The 18,908-nt window shown below is 34.0% G+C and overlaps 1 protein-coding gene across 1 annotated transcript; it reads left to right on the top strand.

Moving 5' to 3' along the window:
* The first annotated feature begins 9,130 nt into the window (after positions 1–9,130).
* LOC142606900 (pleiotropic drug resistance protein 2-like) lies at positions 9,131–17,568 on the top strand. Its single transcript, XM_075778267.1, has 20 exons — positions 9,131–9,712; positions 10,033–10,153; positions 10,236–10,324; positions 10,504–10,588; positions 10,693–10,983; positions 11,097–11,187; positions 11,666–12,566; positions 12,694–12,854; positions 13,029–13,132; positions 13,323–13,479; positions 13,575–13,655; positions 14,012–14,127; positions 14,363–14,695; positions 14,915–15,205; positions 15,311–15,394; positions 15,717–15,850; positions 15,959–16,186; positions 16,373–16,544; positions 16,630–16,884; positions 17,013–17,568. The coding sequence occupies exons 1-20, from the start codon at positions 9,351–9,353 to the stop codon at positions 17,280–17,282; spliced, it is 4,326 nt and encodes a 1,441-aa protein (XP_075634382.1). The 5' UTR covers positions 9,131–9,350; the 3' UTR covers positions 17,283–17,568.
* The last annotated feature ends 1,340 nt before the right edge of the window (positions 17,569–18,908 follow it).

Genomic DNA, 18,908 nt, shown 5'->3' with positions numbered 1-18,908 from the left:
AATGCTATCTAAAGCTGGTTTGACAAAAATTATGGTCTTATTATCCAAGTTCTTTGTATGTCTGGTCAAATTAAGCATTCTTTGTACCAACTCAGTATTTCAAGCATTGTCCTCTTCAGTTTCTCCTTCCAACTTCCAAGCTATCAAGTGGCCCAATTGTATAAGGGTAATGCTACAAACATTTTTTCACAACTGTTCTCGACTGAGTTGGTAAGTTGTTACTAATCTCATATGGGCACACCCTAACGATCTGTCATCTTGATAGTTTTGAAATATGTTGTGTCTCTAGACTAATTGATAATATAATGAATTAGGTGGCCCGGTATCCTGAGGGACTTAATGATAGGTTTGAAGTTTGATGGATTGATATTTTGTATAGTTGAATTATAATTAAATATATTGCTATTTAGAACTAGCTTATTTTCTTTCATTATTTCTACATATTCTTCAAGAATTATGATCTATTGACTATACAGTTAAACCGCCAATATTGACTTTGTTTAAATACTCTCTACCTTCTTGTTATTGCATTTATCACTAACCTGTCTCAGTCCCCAATCAATTTTGTTTGTGCGCCTTTTTTTCTCGGTGTGGGGGCTTGGGAGGATTGGTTTAGCCCTAGTCAAGTGTTGGGTCATTGTCACTCAAGCCTTTCTGTTTTGATTAGCTTGGAATAAGGGGATTAAGAGATATGGATGCCTCATAGTTGGTTGTTATAACTTGCTAAGTATCCACTTTTTCCCACTATCAATGGGGCTAGACTTGAGGTAACCTATCCTGCGGATTGGTTCACTTTGCATTAAGTGGGTCAATTATCTAAGCCAAAATATTAGTGACAAAGTAAAGATTCTGTGGAGAGAGTAATGCTTACGGTTGACATTTTGAAGCTGAAATATGGGCATCCTTGCCTTTATTTTCAAAGTTGCCTCCTTAGTCCTTTCCATGGCATGTTGTGAAAGAAAGAATTAGGAGACAGATTAATATACAAATTTCATATCATTTTTTATGTTTGAAATTTTGGTGTGAGGGTGTGGTCGTCTAGGGGTTGCCAATTTCTGCAATAATCAAATAGACCCGCCTGTATGAACAGCTGACAATTTTGGACAATTATTCTGTTGGCAATTTGATCAGTCCAATTTTTAGGATTGGCATGAGTAGTGTGGTCACAGTTTGGACTTTGGACATCTTCAACGTCTAGAAGAGAATTGCGTCTACTTGCATGCATAGCCTTGCATGGACGTCTACTATTCCATGGTGTGATAGAATAGGAAATTGCATGATACAGATTGATGTTGATTGCTCATGCCTCATGCTAGATGATGCTTATGGACATGTTAATTAAGATAATGTTCACTTGGTTGCTGGGCTAGGAGAAATAAAATTTTGAAATTTATTGGTAATTGCTTATGAATATTGTTGAATAACATCTTTTCTCTTATTCTAGTTGTATGCATTATAGTTTTTGTTTTTGCTATCACTCCTTTACATTTTTGTTCTAATTACCAGCATATTTTCTACTTCAGCTTTCTTGGTTCATGATGAAGTGAGAAATGCCCTTGACCTTGAATAGTATTTCTTTTTGTCCTTTTTTTTTTGGGGTTCATAAACAATAAGTGGAGAATGAGATCATGACGTTGCTCCATAAATCCATGATTTTTGTTTATCTGTAAAAATGCCTGATCTTGTAGGCAAAAGAAGTCCTTGAATGCACTCAGTGCCTGTCTTTATTAAAATGATATACTTGAAGAAGTAAGTGAGTCTGTGTATAAGAGTTGGCAAAGTTTGTTAGTTGAGCTGGTTTAAAAAATTTCTCCAATCCATAATTATTGATAAAAATTATGGTCTTGCAACCAAAAGTCCTTGCATGCATTGTCACATTGTCTACATCAAAATGATCTACATTTTGCACTCAAAATGACGTCCTTTTAAAAAAGCAAGTTTGGTCTTGTTTCACAATTAACAAACTTTGATAAGTTAATCAATTGCTTAAAAATATCTCAAAACTCCCAGAATCAAGGATAGGGATATCTCCACATTAAACATTTTCAGCATGTTGTTATTTTAATAGGACAAGCTTTATAATCATAAAAATATAACCTCTTAGGACTTAGCTTATCTCCAGTGCTCTTGTGTGCTACAAAAGACATATATATGACACGTATCCCAAAGCAACCATGTGTCGATTCAAAGTCTAGTCTAGTGCACATGAACACTAGACAGGAAATTGCATGATACAAATTGATGTTGATTGCTCATGCCTCATGCTAGATGATGCTTATGGACATGTTAATTAAGATAATGTTCACTTGGTTGCTGGGCTAGGAGAAATAAAATTTTGAAATTTATTGGTAATTGCTTATGAATATTGATGAATAACATCTTTCCTGTTATTCTAGTTGTATGCATTATAGTTTTAGTTTTTGCTATCACTCCTTTACATTTTTGTTCTTTTTACCAGCATATTTTCTACTTCAGTCTTCAGCTTTCTCGGTTCATGATGAAGTGAGAAATGCCCTTGACCTTGAATAGTATTTCTTTACATTTTTGTTCTTTTTACTAGTATATTTTCTACTTCAGCTTTCTTGGTTCATGATGAAGTGAGAAATGCCCTTGGCCTTGAATAGTATTTCTTTTTGTTCTTTCTTTTGGGTTCATAAACAATAAGGGGAGAATGAGATCATGACGTTACTCCATAAATCGATGATTTTTTTTATATTATATATATATATCAAGAAAAATGCCTGATCTTGTAGGCAAAAGAAGTCCTTGAATGCACTCACTGCCTGTCTATATCTAAATGATATACTTGAAGAAGTAAGTCTGTGTATAAGAGTAAAGTTTGTTAGCTGAGCTGGTTAAAAAATTTCTCCAATCCATAATTATTGAGAAAATTCTGGTCTTGCAACCAAAAGTCCTTGCATCAGTTGCATGCATCACAGAGTGCTTGTCTACATCAAAACGAAATACATCTTGCACTTAAAATGAACTTCTTTTAAAGAAGCAAGTTTGCTATTTTTTCATAATTAACAAACTTTGATAAGTTAATCAGTTGCTTAAAGATATCTCAAAACTCCCAGAATCAAGGATAGGGATATCTCCATGTTAGATATTTTCAGCATGTTGCTATTTAAATGGGATAAGCTTTATTATCATAAAAACATGACCTCTTAGGATTTAGCTTACTTCTGATACTCTTGTGCGTATTTTAAAGAAGACACATGTATGGCACGCATTCTAAAGTGGCCATGTGTCGACTCAGTGTCTCATCCAGTGCACATGAACACTAGATAGAAGCTTAACTTGACCTCCTATTTTTAGGCTTGTACTTTTCCATTATTTGAACAATTCAAGTTACTTTGTGTTTGAGCTTCAATGCTTCAAAAAATAAGCATATACTGCACTTGCCGGGTCAGGTTGGTTAAAGTTGCTACATAAGGAAGCTATGATAACAAATATATTTATTTTTAATGAAGTTTTATCTGAATTTTAGGTTCATCTCAGTGTTTCTTTGACAAAATCACTTGGACAGAGTAGAGCTCTAAGGTTTAGCCTTTGTTGACTTGATAAAAATATTTGAGCTCTTGATTAAGTACCATATAATATATATCATACAATAATCAAAGAAGAGAGCTTACGGTATAGCAAGTGAGGTGGGTATTCCGAAAATGGCCCTGCCCAAACTGGAACCTAGTCAACCAATGACAACGCGGTGCAAACCACAAAGGCAAAGAGCAAAACAAAGACCTTCTAGATTGGGCTTAATAGTAAATAATGGGTTTCGGCTAAGTTATTGATTTTCCAGGTCAAAGTTGGTGTAATAGCATCTTTCCTTTAAATAAATGTAAAATTCTAATGGGGAATTTTGAAGCAATTGCATGTGTTCCCACCGTCACTTGCTTAGTGATTACAATTAAAATAGTATGGTTGGTCAAAAAAAAAAAATTAAAATAGTATGGTGATAATAAAATAAGTTTTTATGACTCTGTGTTTAGTGTGAAAAAAATGGCTCCGTGATATATTTTATATATTTATTTTCTCCTTGACCTGGGACAATCAATGTTTCTAGACCGGAATATATACATACACGCGCGCGCATATATATATATATATATATATGTTTTTTTTTTGCCCTATATATATATATATATGTATGTTTTTTTTTTTGCCCCTGAAATTTTCAAACCAGTAGCAAGTAGACTCACAATAAATAAGTAATAATCATGGTCCACGGCATTTCCCCCCCATAGTAAAAACAAAAGAAACATATGTACAACTGTACAAGAATCATATTCGTCCTTTGAAATAATCATTTCATTTGAAATGAATCTATTTTGTAGTTTAAATTAAATTTTACAAATTTAAAGGGATGTGATTATCATGTTACTTAAAATTTTAAATGAAGTGATAGCTTGTAAATTGTTAAATCAACTAATAAAGTCGGTTGTGGTAAAATAAATGATTTAAAGTTGAATTCGGCCTATAAAAAATTTGGAATTAAATTTGGCCTATATACATTAAAAATAGACTCACTGATATTTTGGCCTAAAAAATAAAAAGCAACAAGCTTAAAATCAATTAAAAAAAATAAACATTGCTTAATGTTTGAATTTTTTTGCAAAACTTGTTGTTGAGGGGACACTGGGCATTTTAAGCCGATTACTTTCTAGAATTGATATACTGAAATTGAAGTGAATGTCCAAATTATTCTTCCTTCTATGGACCTTTTTTTTTTAATGAGAAAAACCTTCCATGGACCTAGATTCCAAGTCTGGAGACAATTTATGATTATGTAATCTTCCCCCTACGTCACCTAAAGTTTATAAACCAGGAGTTACTCACAAGGACAACGGTCCACGATGGTTTTTTTTTTTTTTTTTTTTTTTGGGGGAGAAAAACGATGGTTTTCTTTTTAAAAAAAAAATGCAAATGCTCTTCTAATTGCATGGTAATTTTGATCGTTTAAAGTTTAAACCATCTCCTTTGTTTTTACATATAGGTAGTAAAGTTCTTTTTTTCCTCACTTCACTAGAGACTTTGTTAAAAACTTGAGATCTTATTGAAAAAGTTTATCAACCATCCCACACCTACATTACATTACTCAATCAAAAAGTTACTTGAAATTTTGTGTTACATATTTTTTCCTAAAAAAAGTGTTATATATTGTTCAATATATAGAGTGAGGCTAGTTTATTAGCCAACGACTCTCTAATGCTTGAGTTAGTACCTCATAATAATCTCTAAGAGCTCTAGAAGTGTGAGAGTAATAGAATTTTACTCATATTTTAGAATGGAGAAAATCAGGTGTTTATATAGTGCTCTAAAGTTGATTGTATTTCCACGAATTTTAGGCATTTCTCTTGTAAGGAGTGTACTGGAGAAAGTGGTATAAGTAGGTTCGAATTTGTAGGAGGATCTATAGACATGATGTGTGAGTCTTTTTAAGTGGAGATGATGGACTGGAGAGGAAATGTGCAAAGATTGGGGAGCTTAAGGCTTGTTTGGATCGCCATGATTTTGAGTGATATCACTCAGTTTTCATCACTGAGTTTCCAAAACGCGTGAATCTCACCGAAAAAATCTTGTTTAACTTAGTTTTTGGGTGATGTTTACATCACTCAAAACTCAAAAATTTGAGTGATGAATGATGGAAACTAAAAACAGAATTTTAGTGTTAGCATTTTTTATTTTTATCTTGTAGAAATATTACCTATGAAATTTATTTATTTTCCGTAAAGATGAACTAATTAACTTGATTAGATAATCATTATTTTGCATGCGAATATAGGGATTATAAACCACATTTCCTTCTTTCTTGGTTCCATTTCCCTCTATTGTAAACGACTAAAGAGGGCTAGAAATTTCCAAGCTGTTGCAATTGAGCTTGATGCTAAATTCGTGATCCACCTTCCATCAAACAATGATGTATCTTTTGCAGACCGTGAACTTATTATTGATAATTTCAGGAACAACCTGAATAAGCTACCCTAAATTCAACACTACTATAGGGAGATGAATGCTTGTGTTGATGCTCTGGTTAGAAAAGCTGTATCGCTTCAACAATTTTTTTGTATTTTAAGTGCGGTTTTGTAATACTGTTCTAGAAACATTATTTAAATTTTTTAAAAATACATGCGAACAAAAAAGTATTATAAAAAATATGTGAAGTGATGTTTAAATAACAAAATCTGTTATTTAAATACTCCTATCAAATAACTTTTTAAATTATCTGCATGTGAAGTTGTCTTATCTTTAATGCATGACCTTTAAGACTGAAAAAGATATTTACATGCAAGACATATTTTGAGCTGTCATAGGGATCCCAACCAAAAAAAAAAAAAAAAAAATCAAGTGGATGAATTGGACCCACAAAATTAATTATAGATTGAGAATCGCAGCCTTTCATGCGAGCTTTTCAATCTTTGATCCTTTGTACATTTGCCATCGATCGATGAAAGTAAAATTGGGGTTGGGGGTGTGATCGATGAAGTTGCCTAGCTAGTTGGAAGAGTAGCCAATCAAGAAATTTGTCTTCTCTGGCTTTGTTTTTCTAGAAGGCGTTGAAAGTAGTAGTTTGGTTTTGCACCACCGTTCATACACGGAAAATGGAAATGGAAGTCCCCCAAAGTCATTTACGCACCCATTCCTGCGCTCCTTTTTTTTCGGTCAAGTTTTGCAAAGTCAAACTTGCAAAATAGGATATATTAACGTTTCCCTACTTTTTATTTTTTTTATTTTTTATACACTCCCCCCAAAAAGGCAAGGATTGAATGTAATACTCATTTTGATCCAATCTATTTATCACTTGCGTTAAAGATGAAGGAAAATAAAATAATTCTCATTTTTATTAAATATTTGGAAGTAATTTTTATTTTGACCATCTAATTTGAAATCTATGATGTCCTTTATTTTTATTGAGTCCATATACAATAATTACTCTTTATCATTATAAGAATTGATATATTTTTTTGGGTATAACTAACCGTATTTACCCCCATTTTTTACTAAATTACTAACTTCCCATAAAAAAAAAAAAATTACTAACTGATCTGTCTCACTAACGTTAGGTTTGATTCAAAGAGAATTGACTAATTCTCTCCTATTTGAGAATTTATTTTTTTAACAAATTATTGAGTTAGTTAGAATTTATTAAAAGTGAAAAAACTGATGCTAACAATCCCTAGATATATGGTGGAGTAATTCTTTTAGCAAAAACTAAAAGGAAAAAAAATACAATTCGTGGATTAAGTCTTTAGGCAAACACAATAAATCTTAAAAAAGAAGAAGAAGAAGTGGAATAAGTCCTTTTTGCATTACTCGTTGCCCTTTATTAATTATTGTTTGATATTATTATTATATCAGTAAGACTAGAACTATCCAATCTTAAAATATTATCTATACGAGTACTATTTAAGAGCTTTCTCAGTTTGGTGTCCTCATTTTTGTTGGTTAGAAAATGCTCTTAGAGAAAAAATTAAAGGATAATCTGGTAAAAATACAACTCTAACCCCTATTAAAATATTACCTAAAAAATAGGACTACTTTCCTGTTAATTTTTAAATTATTTTATTTATTTATAAATTAAATTCTCAAAATAAAAATTAATATAAAATAAAAACACAATTTTTTTTTGCTACAAAATAAATGGGTAATATTTTTTCATTTTTTGAAACTAGCCTCATGATTGTAGGCAAAATTTGCCAAACAGTATAATTCTGAAAAAAATTTAGACGAATGGCATGCGTTCAAAGTTTATTAGTTAGTTGGACTTTTTTTTTAAAATCGAATATAGTAAAATCGACTTCCAGCCAAAATTGCCAAAATCGAGTTTAATATACCTGACTTTCTATCGAAAATTAGCACTGAGATGGATAAAAAAGGAAGTCGATTTTGCTGTACTCGATTTTCAAAAAACAGTCTAACTAACTAATAAAATTTGAACGCATGTCATTCGCCTAAAATTTTCCCAATATTATACTGTTTGACAAATTTTGCCCATAATTGTATTAGTAGTTCTAAAGGTGTAATATAGTATATTATCAATATAGACAAAATTTAGATATAATACTTTAAATGTTGTTCCTTAGGTACTCTACTTAAAATTAAGCCATGTGATTACTTAACAAAAAATACATTTTCATTTTATGAGGAAAAATTCATATAGCATAATGTAAACAACAATACTTAAGAATTAAACTTATTAATATATTATTAAGGAGGGTACGGAAGGCGTGTTGGCAATAAGCGACCCACGGAAGTAGCCAATAGAAGCGTCGGTCTAACCTTGCGTGGATCTAACACAAAAACAATTTTGTCCTTCGATAGAAGCATCCTAATATTTCTTTCCGTCCCACTTTGGTCAGAAAAATACAACACTCATTGGACCTTCCCAACTGTACTCACACACGCTTCGCAATATTTAATACACCAAAAAAAAAAAAAAAAGACCAAAAAGTAAAAAACACTAAAAAAATAGTACTCACAATGCGAACAATATGCTCCGTTTATATAATAAAATATAATACTAAAAATCTTCATATCAACGAAACTTTCTGTCCTATAATTATAGGAGTGATTCTCAATAAATAAATAAATATATATATATATATATAAAATTATACGAAAAATAATATATATTTATAACATTTTGACAATTTATTGTGACAAATTGTTATTGGTAAATAAAAAAAGCAATTTCAGTAGCGCATTTTAAGTTAGAATTTAGAGCAAATAATAATTTACTATTTAAAATATATTTTGCAAATGTTTTAAAAATATAGTAAAGGTAATACTTTTATAATTATAATATTATGTTAAGTTAAAATAATATTATAATTATAAAAGTGTAAGGTAACATGGGATTTATTATAATTATAATTATAATTTAGGATATTTTTAACAAATATCCTAAAAATAAAATGAGAATAAGAAATGTAGGGTAACGTGGGATTCCAACTTTCAACGTTCATATTATTTCATCCACGGTTGTCACAGTTGTATAGTACGCCCACTTTGACCAACACAAAAAAAACATAAATAAACAAAAAAAAAAAATAATATAATATAGTAGAAAATACCTCCCTCTTCTTCTTCTACTATAAATAGAACTCTTCAACACTTCCTCACAACTTAACTCTCTCTCTCTCTCTCTTTCTCTACGTTTTCTCACGTACCGAACATACACAAAAATTCAACGCGTAGAAAGATTGAAGAACAATACATAGATTCATTTCATTTTTTTTTGGTGAACTCGCAACAAGAAAAAAAAAGGCTTGTTACAACGAAAAAAATCGTGGGAAAGTTTTAATATAGCATAGTGTTTGAAGTATTGGTGACTAGAGGGACTTATAAACATGGCGGCGGCTGCATTCGCCGGAGATGACTTGTCAAGGCAGTCGAGTAGTAGGAGGAGTTGGCGGTCCACGAGTGTGAGGGAAATGTGGCATGAGCCGGATGTGTTTCAGAGGAGCGGACGGCAGGTGGTGAATGATGAAGAGGAGTTGAAGTGGGCGGCGATAGAGAGGCTTCCTACTTATGATAGAGTGAGGACAGGGATGCTGAAGCAAGTGATGAGCAATGGGAGGGTGGTGCATGGTGAAGTTGATGTCACAAAGCTTGGCAGTCAAGATAAGAAGCAGTTGATGGAGAGCATTCTTAAGGTTGTTGAAGAGGATAATGAAAAGTTCCTCAGGAGGCTCAGGAACAGAACTGACAGGTTTGCAAATTCTATCTTCATTCTTTATTGTACATGGTTGTTAATTCATTTAGAAGTGATTTAAGTACTATAATATTAAGAAAAAGTTGGTCTAGTGGTTTATGGTTGCTTTGGTTTTACAAAAATAGAGTAACACTGACCCAGGTGTGGAAAATAGTTCTAGAACGAGCAACAAAATAAGAGTTGTTCATTCTTTTGCCTTGTTTGGTTGTTAAAAAATGGTAGGAAAAGTAAAGAAATTGAAGTATTGAAGCTTGTAATTTTACATCTCTGTTTTTGTTTTAAGAAAATTGTTAACTTTTAAATTTTGTTGGAAACAGGGTAGGAATAGAAATCCCAAAGATTGAAGTTAGAATTCAGAATTTGTCAGTTGAAGGAGATGCATATGTTGGGACCAGAGCACTTCCAACTCTGCTTAATTCCTCCATGAATGCAATTGAGGTACTTTCTTCATTTATTCTAGTCTTTTGGTAATGAATTTTAAGGATTTTTCACTTAACATTTTAATTTATAATGTGAATAGTCTGCTCTTGGAATGATTGGGCTCTCTCCATCAAAGAAAAAAGTTGTCAAGATTCTACAAGATGTGAGCGGCATAGTCAGATCATCAAGGTATGATAATGAATTGTGCAGATGTTGTGGGACTAAAAGCACATAAAAATCTTTATTGTTACACACAAATTTTTTTCCCTCTTATTATTACTACTACTACTTATTTTCACTTGCTAATGTTTAATTTTGTGTTTTCTGAACTTACTTCATGAGCTTTAATTAATTTTTTCCATTTCCAGGATGACACTGCTTCTTGGGCCTCCTGGGTCAGGGAAAACAACACTGCTACAAGGACTTGCTGGGAAACTGGGAGATGATTTAAGGGTTTGTTTGTTATCTTATCCTAGTTTTTTTTTTATGTGTTTTCTATTGACACTTGCAAAGTCAATCGGTTTTCACATGTATTGATGAATTGGGGTAATGAACAGGTAACTGGAAAAGTCACCTACTGTGGTCATGAATTTAAAGAATTTGTACCTCAAAGAACCTGTGCTTATATTAGCCAACATGATCTCCATTATGGTGAGATGACTGTACGTGAGACATTGGATTTCTCTGGACGTTGCCTAGGAGTTGGAACCAGGTATGAAATGCTGTTAGAATTATCTAGAAGAGAGAAAGAAGCAGGAATTAAACCTGATCCTGAGATTGATGCCTTCATGAAAGCCACAGCTATGGCCGGACAAGAGACAAGTTTGATCACAGATTATGTTCTCAAGGTTAATTTCCTAATTCCTAGATTGTTGGTTCCTTGCCTTTTCTTTTTCTATGTTTTTTTTCCCAACCCCCCTTATGTTATATAACTAGTCTAACTTCTTCGGGCTTCCAACAGATACTTGGGTTGGATATCTGTGCTGATACCATGGTGGGAAATGACATGAGAAGGGGTATTTCTGGTGGTCAGAAGAAGCGTGTAACTACTGGTATGTGTTAGTAAAATAAAAGAAAATTATTAGGGATGACATCAAAGCAGAACATTTTTTTTATATCAGTTTTCTTCATTAGGAAGTCTCCCATATTATACTGTACAAAGGTGTTAGTTTCGTTCTCCGTATTTGGAAATTTACGATAAAAAAATTTCGGTAAAGATAAATTATTAGTTGTCTCAAAAGTTTAAGTTAGAAGGAATGGTAAAAGGGAGGTAGAGTGTAGATATGTTTTTATTGGACTACCTACTCTGATACATGATATATTACCAATTGTCCCAAAAACTTAAGCTATTAGAAAATGGTGAATTTGAATTATTTAACCATTATTTTAACAATCTTAGATGTTAACATTTCCTTGGTGATTTGTTACATCTAAGAAACCTGTTCTGTCAATTTGATTTGTGTGAATTTGTAATCTTCTTCTATTAGGGTTATTGTGGATTGAAACTGACAGTGTTTGTTCTGAGTGCAGGTGAAATGTTGGTTGGACCAGCAAAAGCATTTTTCATGGATGAAATATCAACAGGGCTGGACAGCTCCACCACATTTCAGATTGTCAGGTTCATGAGGCAGATGGTTCATATCATGGATGTCACCATGGTTATCTCTCTCTTACAGCCTGCACCTGAGACATTTGATCTTTTTGATGATATTATCCTTCTTTCTGAGGGTCAGATTGTCTACCAAGGTCCGCGTGAGAATATTCTTGAGTTCTTTGAACATATGGGCTTCAAATGTCCAGAGAGGAAAGGGGCTGCAGACTTTCTGCAGGAAGTAACTTCCAAGAAGGACCAAGAACAATACTGGTTTAGAAAGAACCAACCTTACAGATATATCTCAGCACCTGATTTTGTAAGGGCCTTCAACTCATTTCACATTGGCCAACAGATTTTGGAAGATTTAAGAGTTCCTTATGATAAATCCAGAGCCCATCCTGCCGCTTTGGTGACAGAAAAGTATGGGATTTCCAACATGGAACTCTTCAAGGCTTGTTTCTCAAGGGAATGGCTTCTGATGAAGCACAACTCCTTTGTGTACATATTTAAGACTACTCAGATAACAATCATGGCTACAATTGCATTGACTGTGTTCTTGAGAACAGAAATGAAAGCTGGCTCATTAGAGGATTCAGCAAAATTTTGGGGAGCTCTATTTTTCAGTCTCATTAATGTCATGTTTAATGGGATGACAGAACTTGCAATGACATTATTCATGCTTCCTGTGTTCTTTAAACAGAGGGATTTCTTATTCTTCCCTGCATGGGCTTTTGCACTCCCCATTTGGGTCCTGAGAATTCCAGTTTCACTTTTGGAATCTGGTATTTGGATCATTCTTACATATTACACCATTGGGTTTGCACCTTCTCCCAGTAGGTAAGTACTAAATTTCTCTTCTCGTATCAATTTCATAGTGCAAGCTTTTTGATGCTTAATGAAAGTTGGAATCTGATAGTTTGAAAAATGAAACATTCTTCTTTTGACATATGTCCTCTATGTTCAGGTTCTTCAAACAGTTTTTGGCTTTCTTTGGCATACATCAGATGGCACTCTCCCTCTTCCGTTTCATTGCAGCCCTTGGAAGAACACAGGTTGTTGCAAACACGCTTGGTATTTTTACATTACTATTGGTGTTTGTGCTCGGAGGATTCATTGTTTCCAAAGGTTAGAAAATTTTCTCTATTCACTATTAAGGGTACTTTGTTATCAAAGTAATATGTTGCATATACCAATCTAATACGTGGACTGATGTGAATCCTGTACAATACATTGACAAACTGCTGGATTTTGCATATGTTCCAAGATATTTAAAAAATCCATTCTCATCTTGGCCTGTAGATGACATTCAGCCGTGGATGATATGGGGCTACTACATTTCTCCTATGATGTATGGACAAAATGCAATTGCTATCAATGAGTTTCTTGATGACAGATGGAGCGCTGTAAGTTCTGTTAAAGGATAGAAAAGTCCTATAATTTGCAGTAAATTTTTATCTTCTCAATTTAGTTAACCCCATATAATTGTATTGGAATGTAGAGTTTGTTAACATTAAAAAAAAAAAAAAAGATTTGATAAATTTAAGTCTGCACTCGCTGAGATTTGCTAATATCATAGTGATTTCTTTGGTACAGCCTGTCAATAACGGTGCAGGAACAGTAGGAAAGACCCTTCTAGCGGAACGAGGCCTGTTTACAGAGGAACGTTGGTATTGGATTTGTGTAGGAGCACTCTTCGGGTTTTCTCTTCTTTTCAATGTTCTTTTCATTGCAGCACTGACATTCTTAAATCGTAAGTGAATATTTTTCATTTCTTATGTTTGTTTTACCAATGGCAATGAGATCCATGTGTTGACTGTTTACTGTTTCCTTTGAACTCAATTTCAGCTCTTGGTGAAACTAAAGCTGTGATTGTGGAGGATGTCTCTGAAAGCAATCCTAGGCGGCAATTAACATCCAATTCAGAAGGTAAGTGATGTTAGACTTTCTTCTGGATCTTAACTTTAGATATATGAACTTTTATACAAGATGGCATGTCTGTGAGACATTTGATGGAGTCTATTTGACATAAATGTCATAGATTATTAATTAAACAAAAAGGAAAGAAGGCCTAAAATTTTTGCCAACCCCATCCCATCTCTTCACTACTGCTGGGGCATTGAACATGATGTTAGCAAGAAAAAAAAAAATCCTATTTACCAATTGCACCATCTTCATCCATATCATAGCGCTGTAGTACCAATTCTACAGCATAAGCCTTACATTTAAATTAATAGCTCTACCATCACGTTATTTTACAAGTCTAATGTATATCACCATTACAGGTAACAGAAATGCTCAAGGTACCAGCTCAGTTCAATCTAATCGAGGAATGGTTTTGCCCTTCCAGCCACTTTCACTTGCTTTCAACCATGTGAATTACTATGTGGATATGCCTGCAGTAAGTTGCTTTTTCCAGTAATCTATGTATCAAAATGATCTCCTTCACATTTAAAGAAACACAAAAATAAAAAAAATGGAAAATAGACACTTATTTGGAATTTTCATAAATCAATTGAGTTTTGCAATGGATAATAAATTAAACACTTCAATTTGAGCCCTGCATATATGATACCCAATACAGATCATGGATTGGAGATAATTTTCTTGGTAACAATTTCTATTGTTCATTTTAGGAAATGAAGACCCAAGGGGTTGATGAGACCCGACTGCAGCTGCTAAGAGATGTCAGTGGTGCTTTCAAACCAGGCGTACTGACAGCATTAGTTGGTGTCAGTGGAGCTGGAAAGACTACCCTGATGGATGTTTTAGCAGGGAGGAAGACTGGTGGATATATTGAAGGAAGCATTAGCATTTCTGGTTACCCAAAGAACCAAGCCACATTTGCTCGGGTCAGTGGTTATTGTGAGCAGAATGACATCCATTCGCCATATGTTACTGTTTATGAATCTCTCGTATACTCTGCCTGGCTGCGTCTTGCTTCAGATGTAAAGAAGGAAACAAGAAAGGTATGTTGCATATCGGCCAGAGTTGTTTCTTTTGGCAATTCAACACAGTTTTCTATAAATATATGCAATTTTGTCCTTCAATGAGCCAATCTTTCCATCTGAAAATTTTGAAGTTATAATTGTATATCAAACCAAAAATTATATTAATCTCTAGTTTGTGTTGAATATAAGAAATTGGATCAGATGAACAATGTAGTTGACTGTGTTTTTCTTTTACAGATGTTTGTTGATGAAGTTATGGATTTGGTCGAGCTTCACCCATTGAGGGATGCTCTAGTTGGACTTCCAGGAGTGGATGGTCTTTCAACTGAGCAGAGAAAGAGGCTTACCATTGCTGTTGAGTTGGTTGCGAACCCCTCCATCATCTTTATGGATGAGCCCACATCAGGCCTCGATGCTAGAGCAGCTGCAATAGTTATGCGTACTGTAAGAAACACAGTGGATACAGGAAGAACCGTTGTTTGCACAATTCATCAACCAAGCATTGACATTTTTGAAGCTTTTGATGAGGTATAATTCAAATATTAATTTTTTCAATTCATTACATGTTTCGTGTATGAACACTATTTCATTAAAATGTTCTATTTTTGACCTCTGTATTGTTTATGCTTTCAGCTCTTCTTGATGAAAAGAGGAGGACAGGTGATTTATGCCGGACCTCTTGGTCGCCGATCTCACAAACTTGTTGAATATTTTGAGGTGAGTTCCCCTTTTTTCCTACATGCTTTGATTACACCCAGTTACAACCAAACATTGCCAGAATTGTTAAGTCTGATAATTCTTGCTGTAGTCAAAGCTTCTTCCCAACATGTTTGTGTTGAAGCTTATAATAGTCCATTGTATCACTACTAAAAATTCTTAGTTGCTAAAAATCAATGTATAAACTTGTTAATAATCAACTCCTCTGCTTGAATTATACTATCTAATTCAGCAACTATTATTGTCGTTTTTGAAGGATTATAAATCATGTACTTCCAATTCTCTAATTATAAGTTTGACTAATATTGAGGACCTCTTGCAGGCTATCCAAGGGGTTCCCAAGATCAAAGAAGGTTACAATCCTGCTACCTGGATGTTAGATGTCACCTCAACTGCAGTTGAGGGACAACTTGACATTGATTTTGCAGAAGTTTATGCCAACTCTGACCTCTACAGGTGAGTAATATGTGACAATTTATTTCTTCTTATCTCTCTTCTGTTGCCACCTCCTCTCTATCTGCGTGTGTACTGATCTATCAATAATTTTTCTTTTCAAATTTTCAGGAGAAATCAGGAACTAATCAAGAATCTAAGCACTCCAGAACCAGGTTCCAATGATCTTTACTTCCCCACTCAGTACTCCCAGAGCTTTACAACTCAGTGCAAGGCTTGTTTCTGGAAGCAGCACTGGTCATACTGGAGAAACTCGCAGTACAATGCTATTCGGTTCTTCAGTACAACTGTCATTGGTATTCTATTTGGTATTATCTTCTGGGGCAAAGGAGACAAAATGTAAGACAAAATTTCTCCATTCTAAATAGAATTTCTTTTTGTTCCCATGTGTTTATGATTCATCTAAATTCACTCTAAGAAGATGTTATCTATTTTTTGGAAAAAGCTGATAGACACAACATCTTACTCACCGTTTCTTTCCTGGAATTGGGTACTAATATGAAGTTAATTGTATCTTATCAACAGACACAAACAGCAGGACTTGGTTAATCTTCTGGGAGCTACCTATGCTGCTGTTCTTTTCCTTGGAGGAACCAATGCTTCTGCTGTGCAATCTGTGGTATCAGTAGAGAGAACAGTCTTTTACCGTGAAAGAGCTGCAGGGATGTACTCAGAGTTGCCTTACGCGTTTGCTCAGGTAAGAGATTGGAAATTGTTCTCAGTTACAAAGGTGCTATTTATGTATTCTATAATTGTATTGATGGGTGACTGCATTGCTACAGGTGGCTATTGAGACAATTTATGTTGCTATCCAAACGTCTGTGTATTCTGTTCTATTGTACTCGATGATCGGATTTAGTTGGCAAGTAGACAAGTTCTTGTATTTCTACTACTTCATATTCATGTGCTTTACATACTTCTCAATGTACGGGATGATGGTTGTTGCACTGACTCCGGGCCATCAGATTGCTGCAATTGTTATGTCCTTCTTCCTGAGCTTTTGGAACTTGTTCTCTGGTTTCCTTATCCCTCGGCCGGTATGTAACCCCAAACCAAATCTTTAGTTTCATTGCCATGCATATTGCATAGTAGTTATTTGGTTTATAACTAAGATTCTTGAGTTTTGTTACAAAGATCTTAACACTTAATTTTTATATAATTGCAGCTGATCCCCATATGGTGGAGGTGGTACTACTGGGCTTCCCCAGTTGCTTGGACAATCTATGGTGTTTTCGCATCTCAATTTGGGGACTTGAAGACTGACATTGATATTACTCTTGGAACACCACAGCCTATAGATACATTCCTTAAGACAGTTTTGGGTTATGACCATGATTTCCTTGTCCCTGTAGTCATTGCCCATGTTGCTTGGGTCCTTCTCTTCTTCTTTGTCTTTGCTTATGGCATCAAGTTCCTTAACTTCCAAAGGAGATAAGGAATTTCATTGTGCACCAGAGAAGCTTTGGAATGTGATGATTTACAGATAGATAGTTAAATGTACACTATTATAGTCAATCAGCCAGAAGAACATAAAGCAGTTCATTCTTTCTATATTTATTTTTGATTTTTCCTCCCAAAATTTTGTGTATTTTGCTTGGCTTGAATCTATCAGAATGTACAGTTTTTGTATTCTTATTTTCTTTATTTATTTTCCTGAAATTTTATACAAGCTTGCTTTTGTATTCTTAAATAATGAATGCATTTATTATAAACCCAGAAAATTCTTCTCTCATTTTGTAGCATTGATGGTTGCATCTCCCTGGGCACATTGTTTTAGACTTGCTTCACTTATATATCAGTGTTCTGGAAAAAGAAAACCATTCTTGGATTCAATATCATGGAAGAAATTAGGAGTTTCTGAAAGTAGGCTGGCTCAGCCTTCCATGCAATGTAAGTTTTAAAGACATACTCATGCTAGGTAATAGAACACAGATAATCAATGGATTTATGACAATGAACTAACCTTAATTATATTTTCAGATACAATAAAATTGCACTTGCCCATTTGGTACACAATCTAGGCAAATCTTTCTTACCATGCTCCTCCTTTCAAGACGGCTCTTGATGGGAGAGCCACCCTAATCTCTAGAAAGAATGAGATCTAAGGTTTTGTCTAACCTTAGCGATATAGAAGGGCATTATATTTATAGTGACTATTCGCCCATCATGGGTCATGTTTAAAACCTTAATAAAAACAAGATGTACCAAACTCCAATACTCAATATGACCACAACATATTGATGGGCCTTTAGGTATGTTAACTAAGGGTCTGTTTGTATAAAACTTATTTTGCTGAAACTGAAAATTGAAAATACTACAGCAAAATAATTTTTAAATGTGTAAATAGTGCCGTAGGACCCATTTTTAATGAAAAAGTTGCTGAAAAGTGAAGTTTGTAGGTCCATAAACAGTACACGGTGCACCGTTTAAGGTTGAATTGGTCAAAAGTTGTGGCTACTGTTCATGCACAATGCATGAACAGTAGTCTTTGTCCCTTAAAAGCTGAGAGGCTGAGCAGAAAAAAAAAAAAGAGAGAAAAAAAAGAAAAAAAAAGAGCTGAAACATGGGACTGGAAAACGTAGACGCAGATAAGTTGGATCCAAACACATTTTAAGTCACATTCATCCCATTTTAAGGAAAAAAAAATCCAAATTCAAGGAAGACCAATTCCAACATGCAACCCAAGCTGCCACTGACCAGTGACCAGTACAAACCAAGGCTTGGAACTTTGGTTTTGTACTGAGATGTAATTAGCAACAAGTCTTTGCCTTTACTGTTTTTGTAAGACCAAGTTATCCCAAGATGAGCAATGGGTCAATAGCTTGTCTGTATTGTATATATGGTGTGCCTTTTTGGCTGTTAAAATTAAATTACTTATGGTGATGAATGGTTTGCCATTTGGTGAGGAGAACAGATTTGCTGTTTTGCTGAGCAAAGGAAGCTGTAGAATTAAAACGAATTGCCGTTTAAGCCTATAGAACACACATGTAGTTCTTATGCCAATGAACTGGCAAAAAATAATTGAACACTTTTTCAACATTTTATTGTAAAGTGATATAAG

Source organism: Castanea sativa, chromosome 8, assembly GCF_040712315.1.
Source record: "Castanea sativa cultivar Marrone di Chiusa Pesio chromosome 8, ASM4071231v1".
NCBI classification, from domain to species: domain Eukaryota; kingdom Viridiplantae; phylum Streptophyta; class Magnoliopsida; order Fagales; family Fagaceae; genus Castanea; species Castanea sativa.
Note: the sequence above shows the minus strand (reverse complement) of the source record. Positions and strands in the feature narration are given on the sequence as shown.